A 20,052-nucleotide genomic window follows, 5' to 3' on the forward strand; every position below is an offset into this window, starting at 1 on the left:
TACACCAAGGTACTGTTTCAAAGGTGCTTTCAAGTGACCTCTGACACAGAGTTAACCCTCATGGAGTTCTGGAAAAATCACTTTAATATCCTCCATTGCTTTAGGATCATAGACAAAGCCTGGAGGGAAGTGTCTTTGAGGACTGAGGACCATGAATTCAGCCTGGAAGAAATTGTGGCTAGACTCAGTAGCAGATAGAGATTTTGAAGGCTTTGAGGCTGAGCCTGTTATCGAGGATATTGTTTCACTAGGCAAGTGTATGGGCTTAAATGTGAGTGGTGATAATGTGGAGGAGTTGGTGGAAGACCATAACACTGAGCTCACCACGGAAGAACTCCCAGACCTTCAGAAGGAGCAGCAACAGAAGGCAACTGAGGAAGTGTCTTCAGATGAGGAGGATGTAAGGGAGAGGGAGGATGTTCCTAGTTTACTTATCAAGGAAATGTGTGAAAAATGGGGAGAGTTACAAAGTTTTGTGGAACAATTTCACCCTGACAAAGCTGTAGCAAACCGCAGCATAAACCTTTTCAATGACAATGCCATGTCTTACTTCAGAAACATTTTAAAATGCAGGCAGAAACAAGCCTCATTAGACAAGTTTTTAGTGAGAAACAGGTCCAGTGAATCTCGAGCAGGTTGTAGTGGTGCAAACATATCAGACATGTACATATGTCATATATATGTATATATTATTCTCTCTGTTGCCAGCATAGATATCCTCATTAGCATTGCAATTTGCCTATTTATATATTAATTTAACTGTGTTTCAAAAATACTATATAGCAACAATTTTCTACTGTAGCAACATTGCAGCAACATTTCTCTGAAATACAATCTTTTCAAAATTTAACTATTAGAAAGTCTGCAAAAAATACTGAAGCAACATTGCACCAACATTTCTTTGTAATACATTCTTATGTGTCCAGAACGTAATGCACAGTATTTAATATGTGTAGTCTGTTTAATATTGAATCAATATTGCTCAAATTAAAACTTGTAATACTGAATTTCTACAAGTTTTAACAAATGTTGCAGGAATGTTACAAATCATGCAACACTCCTGCAACCCTCTTGTAATGTTGCAAGATTAGCCAAGATGCATTATACGTTATTATACAAACACAAAAACAGGACTCTAGTATATATTAAATCAGAATACATACAAGTGCGATTATTTGTTATAACTGTGGCTCACATTATATTTTATAGAAGATAAATAATTTGTAAGCTAGCAGAACGAGCACAAGAACACGTTTTTAATAGTACCTAAAATTGTACTCTTAGTACACCTGTTGTGAAAATGGAATATTTTAAAGTGAAATGGAATGACATAAATTAGCCACTTGAGAATACTGCTGGTTGTAGTAACGGCATAAGCACTGTAATATAAATATTTATATTTACTATCTAAGAGGCCCGGCATGACCAGGTGATTACGGCGCTCTACTAGTAATCTCAGGATCTCAGGTTTGAATTCTCCTCACACTAAACATGCTCACCTTTTCAGCCGTGGAAGTTATAATGTGGCAGCCAACGCCACTATTCAATGTTAAAAGAGTAGCCCAATAGTTAGCGGTGTATGATGATGACAAGCTACCTTCTCTCTAGTCTCACACTGCTAAATTAGAGACAGCTAATTAGGAGTAAAACTCAAAACTTAAAACAGTATTCTAAATGAGGCTTTACAAGTGATCTATACTCAATGAAACAATAGTATCCCTTGTTCTGTATTCAGTATTTTTATAGATGAATACCCAAAAAACATTTTAACTTTATAACTAGGTACAATGCACTGATTACATAACTTAGGTGAATTTACAATCACAACTCCAAAATATTTTTCTCCAACCACAACATTTAGTGTATTCCCATTTAAATTGTAACAATAATTTCAGCTGTGAAAACCTACATGCATCACCATACAGTTTGGATAATTAAACCAGATATTGACCCAATGCATCCAATGGTCTGTATGGTTGCAGTATCTCTGGTACAATTAGCCCCAAAATCTTGATGTCACCTACAAACTTCAACATTGTTTTAGTTTGCTTTGAATTTCGTGCAAAGCTACACAAGAGCAGTCTACGCTAGCTGTCCCTAATTTAAAAGTGTAAGACTAGAGGGAAGGCAGCTAATAATCATCCCCCAATGCCAACTCTTGGACTACTCTTCTACCAACGAATAGTGGGATTGACCGTCACATTATAACACCTCCACAGATGAAAAAGAGAGCATGTTTGATGTGACAGGATTTGAGCCCACGACTCTCAGATTCTCTACGTAAAATATTTTCTCAACACAAACGAGCCATTTTTACATATATATGAATCGAATGCTTTAACCACATGGCCATGCCGGGCCAATTGTTTTAGTAAGAACACACAAGTAAGTACGGAACAGGCGTAAAAGAGTACAAGATAACGTATGTAATAACCAGTTCTTCAAGGATTTATGGAATATAAATACAATTGCAGAGTTAAAAGAAAATTAAAAGATAAACAAAAAAATAAATCTAAGTGTAACTACAAAACGCGACAAAGCAGCAAATAACCCCCAGTTCTAGTAACACCTTACATTTAAAGAAATAGGGCCCGGCATGGCCAAGCGTGTTAAGGCTTTCGACTCGTAATCCGAGGGTCGCAGGTTCGTATCTGTCGCACCAAACATGCTCGCCCTTTCAGCCGTGGGGGCGTTATAATGTAACGTCAATCCCACTATTCGTTGGTAAAAGAGTAGCGGTGGGTGGTGATGACTAGCTGCCTTCCTTCTAGTCTTACATTGCTAAATTAGGGACGGCTAGCGTAGATAGCCCTCGAGTAGCTTTGCGCGGAATTCAAAACAAAACAAACAATTTAAAAATAATTTCACTCCTGATTTTAATATATAATGTTGATTAAAATATGCTTGCAATACCAATTTCGCCTTTTTGTGTTTGTTTTATTTTATTTCTCAATATATCTATAGATTTCTGGTCAACAGTTTATAAAGAGTTTACCACAAATAAGGAAGGTGATTAAGCTTCGGGGGAATATCTTATTTCTTATGGGTTTTTTTTTATTGATATCTACATATTGTATATGCAAGGAGTCTAAAATAAGAATAAAATTGGCAAACATGACAAGAAAAAGATGGTAATAATATTATACACAGTATACCTCTTTTTATTATTTTTAAAGGACATGTCTCCGTGGGTCTCAAATTTCTGAGACAATCACATTTCATGGGCTGAGAAGTGCACGCGAGTATGTTAATACTGTGGCACTATCTGTCCACATTTACAGTTACCCCTATACTGTAAATAAACTAATACTAATGTCAATTTAAAAAATAATTTATATTATCAGCTACCGTGTGCATTTCATTAGTAAGAGTAAGGTCTATCATTCACCTTTTATTTTATATTTTGACCCAATAAGTGCACCGTCATATTAGTTTATCATTACTACTAGTACTGCTGCTTTTCGAAAATAATTATGATAGGAAACCTTTTGGTAAGTTATAGTATACTTAAACTAATACATTTGTTTTGCTATTAAATTTAAAATTTCAGTGAAAATAAGTTTTCTTTAACATTTTATAGAATTGGAAAATCAAATGTGTAACTTGTAATTCATGACATTTAAGTGTGATATTGTTAATTTTTGCAGAGAATTTGATGAAATAGGTACCAAATGTATTTTGTTGACAGTGTCAACTTGATAATTGGTAAAGTTTGTGCTGTTTGAAAAAAAAACAAAAGAAATCGGTAATATATACTATAATAATTAAACAGTTGGTTTGCTATACAATATGAAATACTTATAAATTTGATGCAATAATATAATGTTATTCATTCACTTAAATAAATATAAGTTATTATAGCCTATTCAGAAACCCCACAAGAAGCTAAAATACTGGTATTACAATTAATTCAAGTTATTGCACTGATTGTCAGAAGTAAGCCACAAGGTGTTAGATGTGTCAAGTGTAACTTTATAGGATTTTGTCTACAGTTTCAGAAAATATATCCTTTTTAAGAGGAAACTTTATAGATTTGAGAAATCTAACCATTACAGCTGTTAATAAGCCAAGGAGGTAATATCTAAAGAATGAGTCCTCAAGCCTAGCATTATGAAAATAACAATAAAAAGCTAACCAGACATAACAAAGATGGAAATTGGTTGCTGAGTGAAGTTCAGCTGGAAATACTAAATCTGTCTCATCTGAGAAGATGTCCAATATCTGAGAAGAAACATTTATGAGTCAAAGGTTTCTAGATGAATAATCATTGCAGTATGTTGATTTATGTTGTTTCTTAATGGAAAATGAGAAATTGCTTTCAGAAATGAAGAGAGATTGATGTAAACAACAGATTGACATAAAGTTCCAGTAAGAAAAAAAGTAACTTTTATTGTAGAGAACACTTAAGTGCTTCATGTGTTGGTAATTGACATCAAGTACGAGAGTGTGTTGGGAATTGATTTCATATGGACACATGAATGCAAATTTGAGCTCCCTTCAAAAAGGTTTAACATGTATGACCAGAAAATCTATGTGCACTACATGACAATTATCATACCACAGGTTGAACTTCTAATGTCAACAGAAAGTGTGGTCATTGTACCACTAAGAAATAAAATACTTGTACCATGAGTTATTATGAACAAATCTACATCTAGTGACTTAAGGATTATTAGATCAAACATTGTGACATGTTCTGAGAGATTGATGGTTGAAAGAACTGTTGTGGATCTAAAAAATAAGGATGTCATTCATAATTTTACATGGGGAATACTTAAATCAGCTAATGATAAAACAAAAAGTTGTTATAATGTTAATGCAGATAACATTGAATTACATCAAGATTTTGTGGTGTTATTGTGCAATCCCTCCTGCAAGAGAGACAAACTCTAAAGTTAAACAGGTGTTGGAAAGGGCCATGAACTGTCTTTGAAAAATACTCTTAGGTTGAGTTCTAGTCTTTTAGTGTTTTAAAAACATGAACATTTAAAGGTGGAAGAGTTTAGGAAAATTATGAGAATAGTTTTCTTCATCATTTGATCATGGAACCTGTTAGGAGTGATGCTATTTTAAATTTATTGTTATCTTTTAATGTGAAAATGATTCAGGGGATTGAGATTATGCCATATCTAGGTGCAAGTCATCATTGCTTAATCCTTTAAACAGTTTTCTGCACAAATTGGATTACATTCAAAACTTAATCAAACATCTTTACTATTAACTTATTTTATTTAAATTAAAGGTATAATATATGTTATGATATGAAGTCTTATCTATAAGTTCTTTATTTTAAAAGAAACCTTTATAAATTATTTAATTTCAGATGTATTGTCATGTGACCAACAAACTATGAAAATTCTCTTTGTAGTTCTGTAGATGTACATCTGGACTCTAAGATGCTTACATAACTTTTTACCTCGTACATTTTAGAGTTCTCTGAATGAATGCAATTGAAACAAGTTTATAAATGTTTTTTCAATTTTGATAAATATCATGTCTACCTTCAATGGATTGTAGCCTACATGAAGATTCTAAATACATACATACATACATACATTACAAAGAACTTTTTAAACTGTAATATAACAATGGCTATCTTGTAATTAGCATGCAGTTGACATAGAATGTATGTAACTGACTGTTGTATTGTTGGCCGCTTGAGTAACTATAGAACTTACAATTGTTTCTTGCCAAAATACGTATTTGTCGGAGATACAGTTTAAATTGTATTTAGATCTTACTGTTATAGTTCATTATGTATTTGTTGTGGTTTAAATTGCATAATTGAAAGGTTTAACCATTTTTTAAAGATGTTATACTTTTCATCACTTCTCAAGACATATGATATTATGAGGTGCGCGAAAATTTTGAAGGGTTACTGTAATATGCCTGTAGAGCAGTGTTGACTTCTGTTGAGATGAAGAATAAATCTTAAAGGAAAAGAAAGGAAAATTATGCATAAAAAAATAATTATATGTCAGAAGAAAAAGACATGAAATTTCAAATATAACAAAAACAATATTTTAAGATTTTCTATAAAATATTAAAAAGTATATTTTTTTGCTTAATTTTTAATTTTAATAATTGTATTGCATTGTCTGGAAATTGTCATAGCTGGAGTTAGTGATGTGGTAGAGAAAATGAAAAATAAAAATATAAACATTTACCTTTTAAAACTTTTGATATTCATTAAAGATGTTTTAGAGGTTGTACAAATGTAATATGAAAATTATAAGATGAAGAAAAGTATTTTTATACTTTAAACTTAAATCTGATTGTTCTCAAACTACTTAAACAGTTGAAGTGCAAATAACTACTAAAGATAAATAATATTGTATTAGAAAGGTGCAATTATAATAATATCATTCTTTGTGTACAAAATACAACTTTTAACGGCATCTTTTGAGCTATTGTGAGAAATGCTAAGAGTTACCCTTTGTTTTTTGCATAAATGTCTTTCTGGAGTTGAAGTGATGCAAATTGCATCAGTTGATGCTGAAAGGGTTTGGTTTTGATATTTTAGTGCATATGGAGATCAAGAATAATAATATTTTGTTTGGTTGCAAATTTCTATAAAGGACATTTTAAAAATGATGTAATAAGAATTGTGTGTTGTGAATGAGGCTGCTGAATTACAGATAATCTGTTCAGATTTAAAAAGGATTTATAATAGTAACAATGTTTAATCAAGAGATGTTTGTGTAATACTATTCATGAGTAATCCAGTGTATTTTTAACCATCTACAACAGACTTCTTCGCTGATTCTCTTTTGCAGGATGAATAATCAGTCTTTTTAAAGCATTTTTATCCTGAAGTTAAGCTAAGAAAACCCTTTTTTACTCTGTTTAACTTTATATATTTGGTTATGCAAGGAGTTAATTTTATATTATACTATCTCCATCAATTAATGTGTTTAACCTTCCATGTAATGTAACCATCTTGTAACTCATTCTTACATTTAAACTTCATGTGCACACATGTTATAGAATACAACATTTAACAGAATGGAATAATGGACTCTTCTCTAAAAAGATGCTTTTATGTTGAGTTCTAGTCTTTTAATATTTTAAAAACTTGAACATTTTAGAAACCTAAATCTTAAAAATAACAACAACAAAAAAAAAACCTGTTATAGGAAGTTATTTCCACAGTTAAGATCAGAGACAGATGACTAGTCTGAAGTGTTGTAATGTATACAAAACCTTAATTGTATACAAGATTAATATTTCCTTCTTGGCTCACTACTTTGTTCAACATATTTTTCCATTGAATAGAGATAGTCACTTCTGAAGAGCCAGTTTTTGTATTTTTTAAAAACAAGATTGCTACTTTTTAATCAGCAATTTTCTTTATTATAAACTTCTTATTTGGCTGTTATAATAAAATATTATATTAGACTAAGGAAGGAAACAAGTAGGAATTAACTTTACATGTAGAAGCAAATATTTGTTTGCATCTGTGAATCAAGTTGTTTGATTATGGTTTTTATTTTTGGTTATTGTGAAACAAAAGTTCTTTTTGGAATAAATGTTGGGTACACTCTGTCATTGTCATGGTTTTGTTATGTAAGTCACTGTTAGGCCACATTTTGAGTAGTGTGTGCAATATGCCTCATCTTACCTGTGGATTCCTGTACATGGTGAGGGAACCTCCCCAAGAAGGTTCTTTCAGTTCATTTCCTCTGGGGTATAAACACCCATTCATGTGTTTGGTGTGTGTTGACCCATCAAGGGGAGAGAGGATCCTCAACTCGTGTTTCCAAGTGGACCTGCCAATTGAGCTAGGATCAGCCAAGTACTAGTGTTGGATGTTCTCAACAGGTGTTGTGGGTATTGTATCTGATGTTGATGTTTGGGTATAGTGCTCATGAAACCCTGGCATTACTGTAATGTCCTTCTTTGGCACTGTATTGCATCCCCTTGTAGAGCTCTATGGTGAGTGGGGTCAGTGAGCACTGAAATATTCCTTCTTTATTATGGATTTGCCAAATAAAAAATTTAAATAGAATAGTGAAAAACGGAAACAGTCCATAGGTAAATGACCATGTTTTGAAGATTTAGAGCATACAATCTTCAACATTTGTAATGTTTGTACTTCATTTTTCTTATATTACATTCTCTTTCAGACAAACCTTTTGGGCAAATGTCTCCCTTTTTTATTCAGAAGTGACTTGCTGGCTTTCCTAAATCAGTCAAGAAGCTTTGCTCTGGGGACATATTGGTGGAAACATCCACTCCTAAACACAATGATCTCCTCTTTCATTCGAAGGCCATTCGTGATATACCATTTAGGTTACTCCCCGTGCTACTTTGAATTCATCATGAGGAGTTATTGCTGAGGGGGATTTGAATAACATCCCTGAGTCAGAGATTCTCACTGGTTTCTACACCCAAGGCATTTCTACAGTGAGGCATATCTCCACTTGCAAAGATAGAATTATAATGCCGACCAGTGTCTTCATTCTGACATTTACATTACCACATCCACCTGCCACCATCAAGGCAGGTTATCTTAATTGTAAGGTACAGCCATATAATCTGAACTCTCAGATGTTTCCAATGTCAGTGGTTTGGCCACTCACACATTATGCTGTGGTTCCTTAATGTGTGCTCATTGCAATGGCAAGGACCACAATCCCTATGAGTGTGAAACAGACTCTTATTGCATTAATTGTAATGGCTCTCACCCATCCTACTTTTGTTGTTGCTCCAAGTGGATGGAAGAAAGAGATACAGCATTTGAAAATGGTTTCAAACATTTCTTACCCTGAGGCTCAAATTACTGTTCACCTCAGACGTATGCTGCTGCACTTCATTCCACTGCTACAATGGGAGTGCAGACAGATCTCTCTGTGCCTCAGAAAGAATCATTTTGAAATTGTATGAAAAGTCTTTTGATCTCCAACCATAAGAAAGTTGATGAATCAACACCCATCTCTGTCCCTACCATTTGTTCCAGCAGACCCCCAATTCCACTTCCTTTGGTTTTGAGTATGGGCAGTTTCCTCGGGTACATCTTCTTCTTCAGCTCCAAGATGCAAAACAATCATTCATTCATGCTCGCAGTTACTGGAATCTTCTTTCAATAACGGAGACCTGCCCAGTCGACCCAGGGTAGGATCCATGGAGGTTGATATATCTCTCTCGAATAAAGAAAATAAAGAAAAAAGACATGGTCTAAAACAGAAGGGCTCCCAACCCAATTTGTCTACACATAAATAAAAAATGGCCACTTTGATACAGTGGAACTATCAAGGTTTATGTTCTAATCTGGATAACATCAAAGCACTGATTGATTCTTGCCATCCTATATGTCTTTCCTTAGAGGAAACATCTCTGAAACCTGTTGATATGGACACATATGAACACCAGTTCAAAACCTCAGATGTAAGCTGCTGCACTTCATTCCAATGCTACAATGGGAGAGAGGATGGATCTTCCCATTTGTGTTCTATTCTGGATGACATCAAAGCACTGATTTATTCTTACCATCCTGCATGTCTCTCCTTACAGGAAACATTTCTGAAACGTGGTGATACAGTCACTTTTGGCAGTTTTTTTTATAATGAAATGGCAGGTTGAGTTAGGGATGAGTGCATGAAGGGGTGGCCCTGTTGATCGATTAGCATGTGCCCACCCTGTTTTTGCCACGCAGAACACTTGTATAGGCTGAAGCTATCCATGTTTTCTTGGGTTTTACCATAATTGCTTGTTCTTTCTAACTGTCTCTTGAAGATAACTATAATCAGTTACACCTTTATATTCTCGTTGAACAGTTGCCATCTCCCATTTTTATCCTGGAGGACTTTAATGGACGTAATTCCCTATGGGGATGTGCTTATATTAATGGAAGGGGTTGTTGTGTAGAACTTATGCCCTCAGATTACATCCTTTCTCTCTCCAATACTGGCTCTTATACTTAATTTCATGCCCCTAGTCAGTCTTTTACTCTGTTTGCTCCCCTTCACTTTACAAGGACATTGCCATAGCTGGCATTCCTCTTCCACCTCCCTGTTACATGTCAGTCAAATCACATTTGTACATTACTCTTTTGGAACTTCTTGCAGGACATTGGAAGTTAGATCATATTCTCTCTTTGAGTACAGAGCAGGTTAATCATAATTCAGTTTGACTGTTCTACCATTGTCTCTTCCAACTGTTGGATACTCCTCAAGCATTCTCATTCTTTTTGTTTTAAAATATTGGATCTCTTCTGCTGGGTTCATTCATTGCATGTTTGCCTATTGGCATGCAACATACTGGGTGTTATCATTCTTGTTGCAGATCAGTTATCTTGTCTTAACAAGATTCTCCCCACCAAGTGGTTCCAAGGTCTTCTGATGGTTATGCTCCCAATGGGGTGCTCTTCTGCTTGTCAAGTTTGCATCCTCAAGGCCACAGTTCCTCTGTTTTGATCTGTGGTTCCTCATTTGTTGGTTCTGGCAATGACAGCCTTCAGTCTGGATGAGACTGATTATAGTTATGCCTACTTTCCTATCTTTTTCCTTCCCATCTTTCATCCAAGCTACTCCATGTTGAGTCCTTTCATTGCCCATTTATGACCTGCCCAACTTTTGTTTCCTATTCTTCTATTGCTTCAATTGCATGCACCATTGACCATTCTTCTATCCAGGTCCCTTTTCCTCCAGTATTGTTTATTGGTGCTTCATCCTGCCTTAATCACACTCTGTTCATGCCTGACTTTTGTTAGGTCTCTTGTGGGGGAAAATTCAGCCTCTTGGCATTTGTGGCAGCCCTTATTTCCTCTTTGGTTTGTTGATTTTTCTTGATGGTCTGTAAGAGACAGTGTCATATTCTGCCATTGATTTCTTGTTTTCATCCTTTCTAATGTCTTCCATTTTGTATTGCTCTCTGCAGCTTAAAGAATGGGAGTTCAAAGTCTCTCTCCATGACGTTACCCAACATCCTTTCAAACCATTGATTACCTGTTCCTTATTCAACCTACTTTGCTCCTTTTTTGCTGGTGGTTTTCATATGTTGGATATATTTGCTCTTGGCTTATCACATATCTGTTGCTATCATATTTTCCTTCCTAAGACTTCAATAGCTCATTATGAATTCATCTTTTTCACACTGGTATTCCTCCTTTCTAATTTGTATTCCTTTTATCCATATGGATCATCTCCTTTGAATGTTTAATATATATTTAGAAATGCATTTTTATGTGTATTGTTAAACGTGTGTTGCGAAACTCGTGCCTGTTTTCTAAATTTGTAGAAGATTCTCAAGTGTAAGAATCAAGAATATAGATGTTTGTAAAATACCAGTGATTGGCAATGGAACTTTCAAGAACCTCACCTTGAAACTTATAAAAGGTAACCAATGCAATGCAGAGAGACCGTTTAATATTGTTGGTTTACTATAGTCAGTATACTATAAAGCTCAAAAGCTATAACTGTAATGAATGATTATTAATCAGAAAACTGTATATATTTGACCAGGAATGTTTAAGTTTTAAACATTACAAACTGTTTAACTTCAGAGTTGGTAATGGGTGCTGATGACTAGCTGCCTTCTCTCTACTCCGTACATTTCTAAATAAGGGACAGCTAGCACTGATAACACTTGCATTGCTTTGCTCAAAAGTTAAAACAAACAAACAAATATATATTACCTAGTCAAGCTGTTTCCAAACTTGAGCCTCGGTATGTGTTCACAACTGTACTGGAAATACTACTCTCTTGTATATTTTTAAGTAGACAAATTATTATTTGATTTTAATATCAAATATTTTGTTTTAGGGTGTGTGATTACTGAACTTTGTTTTGGAATGTTAGATTTATTCTCAAGAATTAACTTTAGCATAACAAGCAGAATGAAAGTTAAATACATATTTTGTGCAGAATACCATGAAACAATGTAAACATAAAAGCCTGTAGAAGTTGAATTTTTAACTCTCATATTTTAGAATTTTAATTTTGACTGAATGTATATAGACATTTATCATATACAGATAGGAAATAATTCAGCTGTACAGTAATAATACTGCATTTGTTAATGTCTACAGTCTACCTACTTAATATTTAATTGAATGTATACTGATTCCAGCACCAGCTGGTAAGATGTTTATTATATGAGATGGTGAATAATATTTCTCAAAATTTAGGAAAGCATTTTTATCAGATTCAGAAGTGTTTTTTTTAATTTCTAAATAGTATATATGAGCTCTTTGGGCTACTGTAAACAGAAATGAGCCTCCTATTATTTCCTATCATTTATGAATTTATTGTTTTATAACTCTAAGTTTTGCCATTTTGTTTTGATTGGCTATTAAAAGCTTTCACATTGCTTTTATAATTTTAAGATTAAAAAGAAATTGATAATTTATTTCTTAAGCTTAACCTTTATATTAAAATAGAAAAAGCAAGTAAACACTACCCTGTACATTTATCTTAGTAATAATGATATAAAAATGCTAATTATATGATTTGTTGCATAAAGACAGTAATTTTTTTTAAGAGTGAATTGAGAAATTATTCAAGTTTACCTCTGAAGAAGGAAGCCTACTATAGTGTTTTAGCCATCCAAGTACCATGAACAAAAATTTAGGACTAGTCAAAACTAAGGAACTTATCACTTAACCTGGAGTTATTTCAAACAGCTATTAACAGTGGTGTTCTTTGTATTAAATTTGGGTGTTTCTTTAACTGAACCTTCTTTTCAACAGAAATTGACAACAGAACAAAGCTCCTTTGTAACCCTCTTAGAAAACATGTAGCATAAAACCAAAATCAAATTTTTGTGCTAAAAATGGCAGTTAGGCTTAATCTTAAAGATTTTAATGACTTTGAGTTCAATAAAAAGCTCATTAATTATTCATGATTTCATTAAACTATTACTGAATACTTCCAATACAAATATTGAACAGAAAGAAATAGAAGTTACAAACTGTCCTTTTAGGACCTTAGGAACACAAAACAAACTTTCAGTAGATGAAACAGAAGCAAATTATAATAATGATAGGACAGATTACAACACTACCTCATAAAAATATTTTTTTTCTATCTTAGGCAGGTTCTTTTGTATTATATGGTAAAAATAATTTCATTTCCACTCAAAGATAAACTAGTTTTATTATTTTTAGTTGTGTTCACCAAAAATTATGGGCTTAAATTAACAAACAAAATTTCCATAAGCCATGTAACCTATATCTAACTTCCAGAATTTCCTTGCTGATTAATTGATCAATTAAATTGCTTTCTCATTACTGCTCATTAATTGCTCCATTATTACTGAATGATTGATTGCTTCACTTTACTTGTACTTATACTCTATTAATCTTCCACTTAATACTCAAATTTTACAGATCATAGCATCATGCACCCTTTAGCTAACTTCTAAATTAGAACACTAAAAATATAGCACAAACAAAATTCACCTTATGAGCTTTCATGCACATTTGTAGTTAATATGATTAAAGTGTAATTTCAGAAATTAAAAAAAGAGATGTATTCTTAAAATAAACTTTAGTATTAGTATATCAAACATTTCAGTATTCATGCTGTAGTTGTAAGCAATTTAATTTTGAAGAAGGCCACAACATGGAGAGTGAAACATCATTGAAATATTACTGCATTTAATTCTTATCTATACAAATATATTTAAAATAATAATATTTGAAATATCTACATCTGTATATTTTTTCATTTGTCATAAAATAACTCCTAGTAGAAAATTGGTCTTTTTCACCATATTAAGTAGTATGAAATTGCTTTCTTTAGGTAAAAGGATAAATAAACAACTGAAGGACACAGAGAAAGAAATACTATATGTTAGAGTTCACTGAGGTGATTCTTATAAAATGTTGAATATTTTCTAACTTATGTTTCTGCACAGTCTAGATCTTGTGAACTCTGTACCTAGTTACTACTTATGATGGAATTTGATGACTATGAATCTCTACCTTCAAACAGTGTAGCTAACCACATGTTAGCTGGAGCAGCAGCTGGAATTATGGAACATTGTATCCTTTATCCTCTAGATTCAGTAAAGGTAGGTGTTTGTTAGCAACCACATGAATGTTTCACAATTGCAACTTTATGTAAAATTATTTTTAGGCCCAAAACATGGGACCACATGATAGTGTGTGTGGTAGTTTAAGTTGTTAAATTGCCTTAACCCTGTAGTTGAGATGCTGTGTCAGTTTCCTGGAATTTGAGTGTTTGGTTCAGATCCATGCAAAGGAAAGAATGAAGTTTGAAATGTATCAGAATTCTTTATACGTACTTTGTTTAAATTAGTTGAATAAAAATTTAATTTGATATCATAAATTTTTACACAAAAGAAATGCTGTTACAGATATTTTTTGTTTTTATTATGTTGTTTAGACTGTGGTTATGTCATAAGTATGTAATATTGTTGAACTTTTTTAAAATGCTATCTTTGACATGGACAATTTAAAATTTAAAAAAATCACATTATCCTGAAGACAGCATAGAAATATTATCTTTTTCCACTTTAGATTTCTTTTAATGTAGCAATGTTATACATCTTGTGTCTTTTGAAAATATAGCTATGACAATGAAATTTTTTTATATAACTATTGAATATGAAATTTTATGTTTCAAATGTAGATGACAAGCAGTTAAACTACTTTCAAGACATTTTATATTAGATTGAAATACGAACATTAAATGTTTGAACACATTTTTCTTCTACTTTCAACAGACCTTTTGTGACAGCTTCATTTCCTATTGTTTCACTTTGTTGCACAGTGTTCAATTAAATCAGTTTCTTCTGAAGATCAATTGCATTATTTAGTGTCATACAAAATAATTAAATTGTGATTTATATTGACTAATGTCATGAAAATAGTGAAGTAATCAAATTAATGTTTCTAGTTGTTAAAATTTTTAATTACTTCAACTAACTAGTAATCAAAATATCATCATTATGAATTTTTATTTCATATTAATTCAAGTATATTCAACTTAATTAATTTTTTGTCAGACTCCAGTAAATAATCAACTAATTAAAATTTATTACTATTACATAACTATTTGAACTATTCACATAATCAAAAAATTGTCATTCTGATACTGTATATATCTTCTCTTACAAGATTTAACTATTATTATTCATTGGTGCCCTCTTTTGCAACCTTTTTCTTTATGCATGCCACAAGCCTTCCACTTGAACCCTGTTGGAATTACTGTTTTCTTACATGGGACTCCCTCTACATTTCTCTATAGAATCTTGACTTCTCATTTTGAACCATTTACAGTGTCTAGTAATTTCAGTGTGACAAACAATTTTTTTTTTTTTCACATGAAGTGGTTCCATTTTGACTTTATTTTCATTTATACCAGTTCATTCTTACTACTGTATTTCTGTCATCAAATTTTGTGAACCTTTCTTGTGCTATAAATTTCAAAGATCACATTTCCATCTTGGGGATTCTACCAATGACCAATATTTTTACTCGATTCTTGGGTGCAGGCAATCCAATGATTAATCTTCTTTTAATATGTAGAGAAACTGTGAGCACTACATGGGTTGACTGTTCTCCCATATGTTGTCCAGGCTCCTCTTGGGTCAGTCGAACTGATTCAGAATGATAAGGACTTTGATAGTCTTTTTATTCCTCCTGAGTTAGCTTCACTTCAGGTTTGCAACCTGAAGAATTGCCTGGGCCTATATAGATCTTTACATATTTTGTTTCTCAGGTTTGTGATGTTTTATGTGTTTCCCCTATCTCATTTTTTGCATCCTTCTTTATTACATGAACAAGCTTCACAACCATTTCTGGTTTTTTCTCTCTTCTCTGATATTCAAGTACACGTAAACCAATTTGTCTTGCAGTTAAGTGAGAAGCTCAGCATGCTATGCCCATTGAGGATTTCTGATCAATTCACCCTTTTTTACCATTATGTGGGCTATCTGCTATCAGATCAGCAGTTATTAAGTTCATTGTTACTTATTTGGGGGATGGATCCCAAGTCTTTTATTACCCATGCTCAGTACTATCCTGCCCAACCTCTTGCAGTACCTTTCTTCCATATATCTTTTATTGGAGAGACTATAGTGAAATTCTAAGAGGTTTTCTGCAGATACCCTTACACTTCTTCTCTCTCACTTTAGCTCACATTTCATCTTTGGCTCTGGTGTTATGTACATGATTTCTTTGTTTTTGGGACCTTATAGATTGGGATACAGTTTTCATTTTGGTCAATTTTACCCTCAACTTATCTTAAGGGAATTTTATCTTTACACCTTTTCCAAGACATTATTTTTGATGCTGTCCAGGAAGTTGTTGAACCCCAGATGTCATTGGTCCACAAGCAGTCAACCCTTATGACTTTTGCAGCCCATTTGTCTTGATTGATATCTCATATGCTACCTATTCTCATTTCTTGTCCTTCATTCTCCCAAACCTTACCCATTTTCTTAATTAAGGGTACCTCTTTTCATTTCTCTTGACAACTCAACCCCTTTTACCAGCAATATTGGTGACTATCCTGTTGGTTTAGTTCTAGTTGGAGCTTGGCCATTAGAGTTTTTTCCTCACTGGCATACTTTTGTTGATAATCAATGGGTAATGCTGGTTCTGTCAGAAGACTATTATCCAGTTTCCTTTCTCACCTTCTGTTTCTTCCTGCTTCATTTCCTTCTCTACAACAATATGCTATGACCTACAAGCATCTGTCAGAGGTGATTCAAGCATTGCTTCTGCAGCAAGAAAATGAACCACACCACAATCTTTGCAAGAGTTTTTATTCCTGTCATTTTGTTGCCCCAGAGAAAACTGAGGATTGGCAGCCAATCATGGACTTACATAACCTTAACCACTTTATCGCACACCCCAAGTTCACTATGGAGTCTTTTCTCACCCTAGGATGGATGTTTTTCCCCATGATTGTGGATTTTTAAGATGGATGTCTCCAATGCTTAGCTTCACATCCCGATAGCACATAGGTTTAGCCCTCATCTTTGGTTTGTTCATCTTAGAGTGGATTACCAATTTTGGGCACTTCCCTTTGGACTTGCCTTGGCTCCTTATGTGTTTTGTTGTATGGTCCAGACTTTTGCACATCATCTATAATATCTGTGGGTGTGATGTTATTATTATGTTGATGACTGGTTCCTTCAGGCTCATTTCAAGCAGGAATCAGCCACTCGCACTCACCAACTCCTTTTTGTGCATCTTGGAGATGGCTGGTTGATCAAATTGGAGAAGTTATTCTTTCAACCCACTCATCATGTATTCTATTTGGGTTTTTTTTCAACGTGAATATTAGTTGCACATTGCTTTCTCCTCTGTCTTCATTCAGTGGAAATTTTGACTTGCCCTCAGATCTGAGTCACTTATTGCTTGTGAGGTTCTATCACTTTTGAAGATATGATATTCTATAACTGCACTGGTCCCATATGAAATACCTTCAGTGGGTCCTCCACAGTTGAGAGAATCTTGCTTATGATCCTCTTTCTTTCCCCATTTCCCTTCCTACTTTCTTGTGAGGCAATCTGCATTGATGCCTGGACAAACCCCATATATTGGTGGTTCCTACTGACAAGCCTTCTGTGGTGGATCATGTAGTGAATTTCTCTCCTGGCTCTTTGACTCAGAGTCTTCAGTTTTCTCACTTTCTAGATATTGGGTTGCCTTATTCCATACCTCCATATTTCCCACTACTCAAGAGGGTTGTTCATCCTTTCCTTCTATTTTTCTTCTGTAGACCATTTGTTGTTATGTGGCATGTATTTGAGCCTTTTGGGATACATGCAACTGATTTTTTATTCCATGAAAATCATTTCTTCATGATCTTTCACTATCTACCCTTACTAATTGGGTGTCATTTGGTTTGTTTAGTCTACTTTGCCCTACCTTTCTCCTCCATATTGTACTCCATGTTTCCTTCCATTAAATCAACCACCTCACTTTTTCTCTCGCTTCTCATCTTAATCATCTGATTGAGGAAACTCTACAGTCTAGCATATATGCCACTCCCAAGACATTTATCTCCCGGTATCTTTCTCATGTCATTCTTTCCTCTTTATGGGGGTTTCATCTATAATCTGTGGCCATTCTCCAGATTTTGGTGGAACTTTAACTGGTAACTTTGTCTTTTTCAGGGGCCTTTTTCTCTTTTTTTTTTTTCTGTATCATGTAAATTCCCTACTGTGATGAGTAGTGCCTGACCAAGTATTATTTAACTGTAAACCAACACTGTACAGCCATGTTGACTTGCTCTTCATTTTTGTGACATGCTCACCATTGAGTTGGGGGTGTTCCTCAAGATTGCTTAATGATAAATGACATCACAATATTTTTGTGCATAAATGTGCCCATCCTTGCTATACCTTCAGTGTATAACTCTGTTTGGTATGCTTTACAAAATAAGGTTTCAAGCTTACTCATTTCATTGTCTCAAGTGATTATGTTCATCTGAGCTATCCACTGCACTGTCATCTTCCTTTCCTCAAGTGAAGTATGGGAGTCCTTATCACTTTCTAGTTTCAAGCCACTTGGGTAGTTAACCATACAAACACCATCCTGAATGAGTTCCACAAAGAAATGACTGCAACAATTCAGTTGAGAGAAGGTAGATGGTATTCTGTTTGCATTTTGATGTAGTTGATTAACAGAGTACAGTTTGATGTGCCCTTGTCACTGTACACCCTTCTGTTCTTCTTTCTTGCACATTACACACATGGGTTAAGAGTAGCTGTAGCTCGGAAGTGGTTCTGTTCTCCTCATCTGATCTTCGGATCTATATTTCTCATTGTCAGGAGTATCTTTCAAATGATTTTGGGGATACTTCTTTCATTCCCTCATCCTGGTCCCTTCTCATCTTTCTCACTGTAGGATTCTAGCTAAGCTATTTTTGTGAGAAGAGGTAAGTACCTATTGGAAATACATTTTCAATATAAAATAATATAAAATTATTTTTTGTTATTCTTTAAGTGCAAAGATACATAATGGGCTATCTTTGTGGTTTCCTTTGTTCTGATGATGTAAAATGCAGTTTATTGAAGGTAAATGGTTAATGATCCATGAGATCAAATTTACATTTTTTGACTTTTTTAAGGACTTGTGATAGGAATTTCCTAGCACATACACATGGCATGATTGCAATTACGTCAGTCATTTGTTTACACAGAGCTGTCAGTTAGAAGTGGTTTTTATACTGTAATAAATAGTATTCACATGCTCTAAGACAGTGAAAGTACATCTGTAAAGCAATGAAATTAGATATGAAAGGCTAGTAGCTCATGCTGTTAGAATAAATAAGTGTAATTAATTAATTTTTACAGTATGCAGTTATTCTGGAAACAAAGATAAATTCATTTCATAGTTTTAATTTTTTGTTTTAGTCTACATTGTAGATTATAGTCAGTGTTAATGTAGAAAAGTGAAGGATAGAAAACAAAGTTTGGTTGAAATAACTTTAAAATTCCTTTAGGATTTGGAGGTTTTGCAAATTAAGCATTTAAAATTATAGGGTGAAAAGAAGCATTTTCATTTTTAACTTGAAAATCACCTTGCCCTTGGTTTGACTTAGTAGGGTCTTCAGGAATTTACAGATAAATCATAATAAAAATATTTTATTAAAAAGGCAAATGTTTTTTGTTGTTTCCAACAGATTTGTAATGCTTGCTTTAGTCTTCCAAAGTATCATGAAAGTACACTTAATACATTCAGAGTTATAGTATTTATAGTTTCAGATGGTTACAAGATTTGTCATGATAATTAAGCTCAAATTTAGTGAGTTAATTTATTAGCAAATGGCACTAATCACCTGGTTGTATTGTCAAATGTCTTTCATTCTTCACAATGTAAGGTTGGAAGTGACTCTCTGCATAACATATCTTGCTCAAATCTTCCATTATCTTGCAGATTCTACTTGATTACCATGATCAGTGTAACTGTAACTAAGAATACCATAGACTTTTTTTTTGCCTGGCTTTTTTTACATATATACATTTATTTTATGTATTTAAATGGTGAATTTATCAGTGGTGCAAAATAATTTCTCAATAGATACAAAATAAAAGTAAATAACTTATAGAATGCACTAGTATTCCTTTGTG

General features: G+C 33.6%; 1 protein-coding gene across 3 annotated transcripts in view; it reads left to right on the top strand.

Annotated features, from left to right (window-relative positions):
* Window positions 1–3,212: 3,212 nt before the first annotated feature.
* Window positions 3,213–20,052, top strand: part of LOC143240989 (mitoferrin-1-like) — a 44,716-nt gene continuing 27,876 nt past the window's right edge. Inside the window, exons 1-2 of one of the 3 annotated variants that reach the window (XM_076484374.1) lie at window positions 3,213–3,491; window positions 13,858–14,013. In XM_076484374.1, coding sequence (XP_076340489.1) covers window positions 13,894–14,013 — 120 coding nt within the window. In that variant the 5' untranslated portion in view covers window positions 3,213–3,491; window positions 13,858–13,893. Of the gene's footprint in view, window positions 3,492–13,857; window positions 14,014–20,052 lie in introns of those variants that run through there. The other 2 variants (XM_076484375.1, XM_076484376.1) reach the window with 2 other exon arrangements.

The sequence above is a fragment of the Tachypleus tridentatus genome, chromosome 13, assembly GCF_004210375.1.
Source record: "Tachypleus tridentatus isolate NWPU-2018 chromosome 13, ASM421037v1, whole genome shotgun sequence".
Classification (NCBI taxonomy): Eukaryota; Metazoa; Arthropoda; class Merostomata; order Xiphosura; family Limulidae; genus Tachypleus; species Tachypleus tridentatus.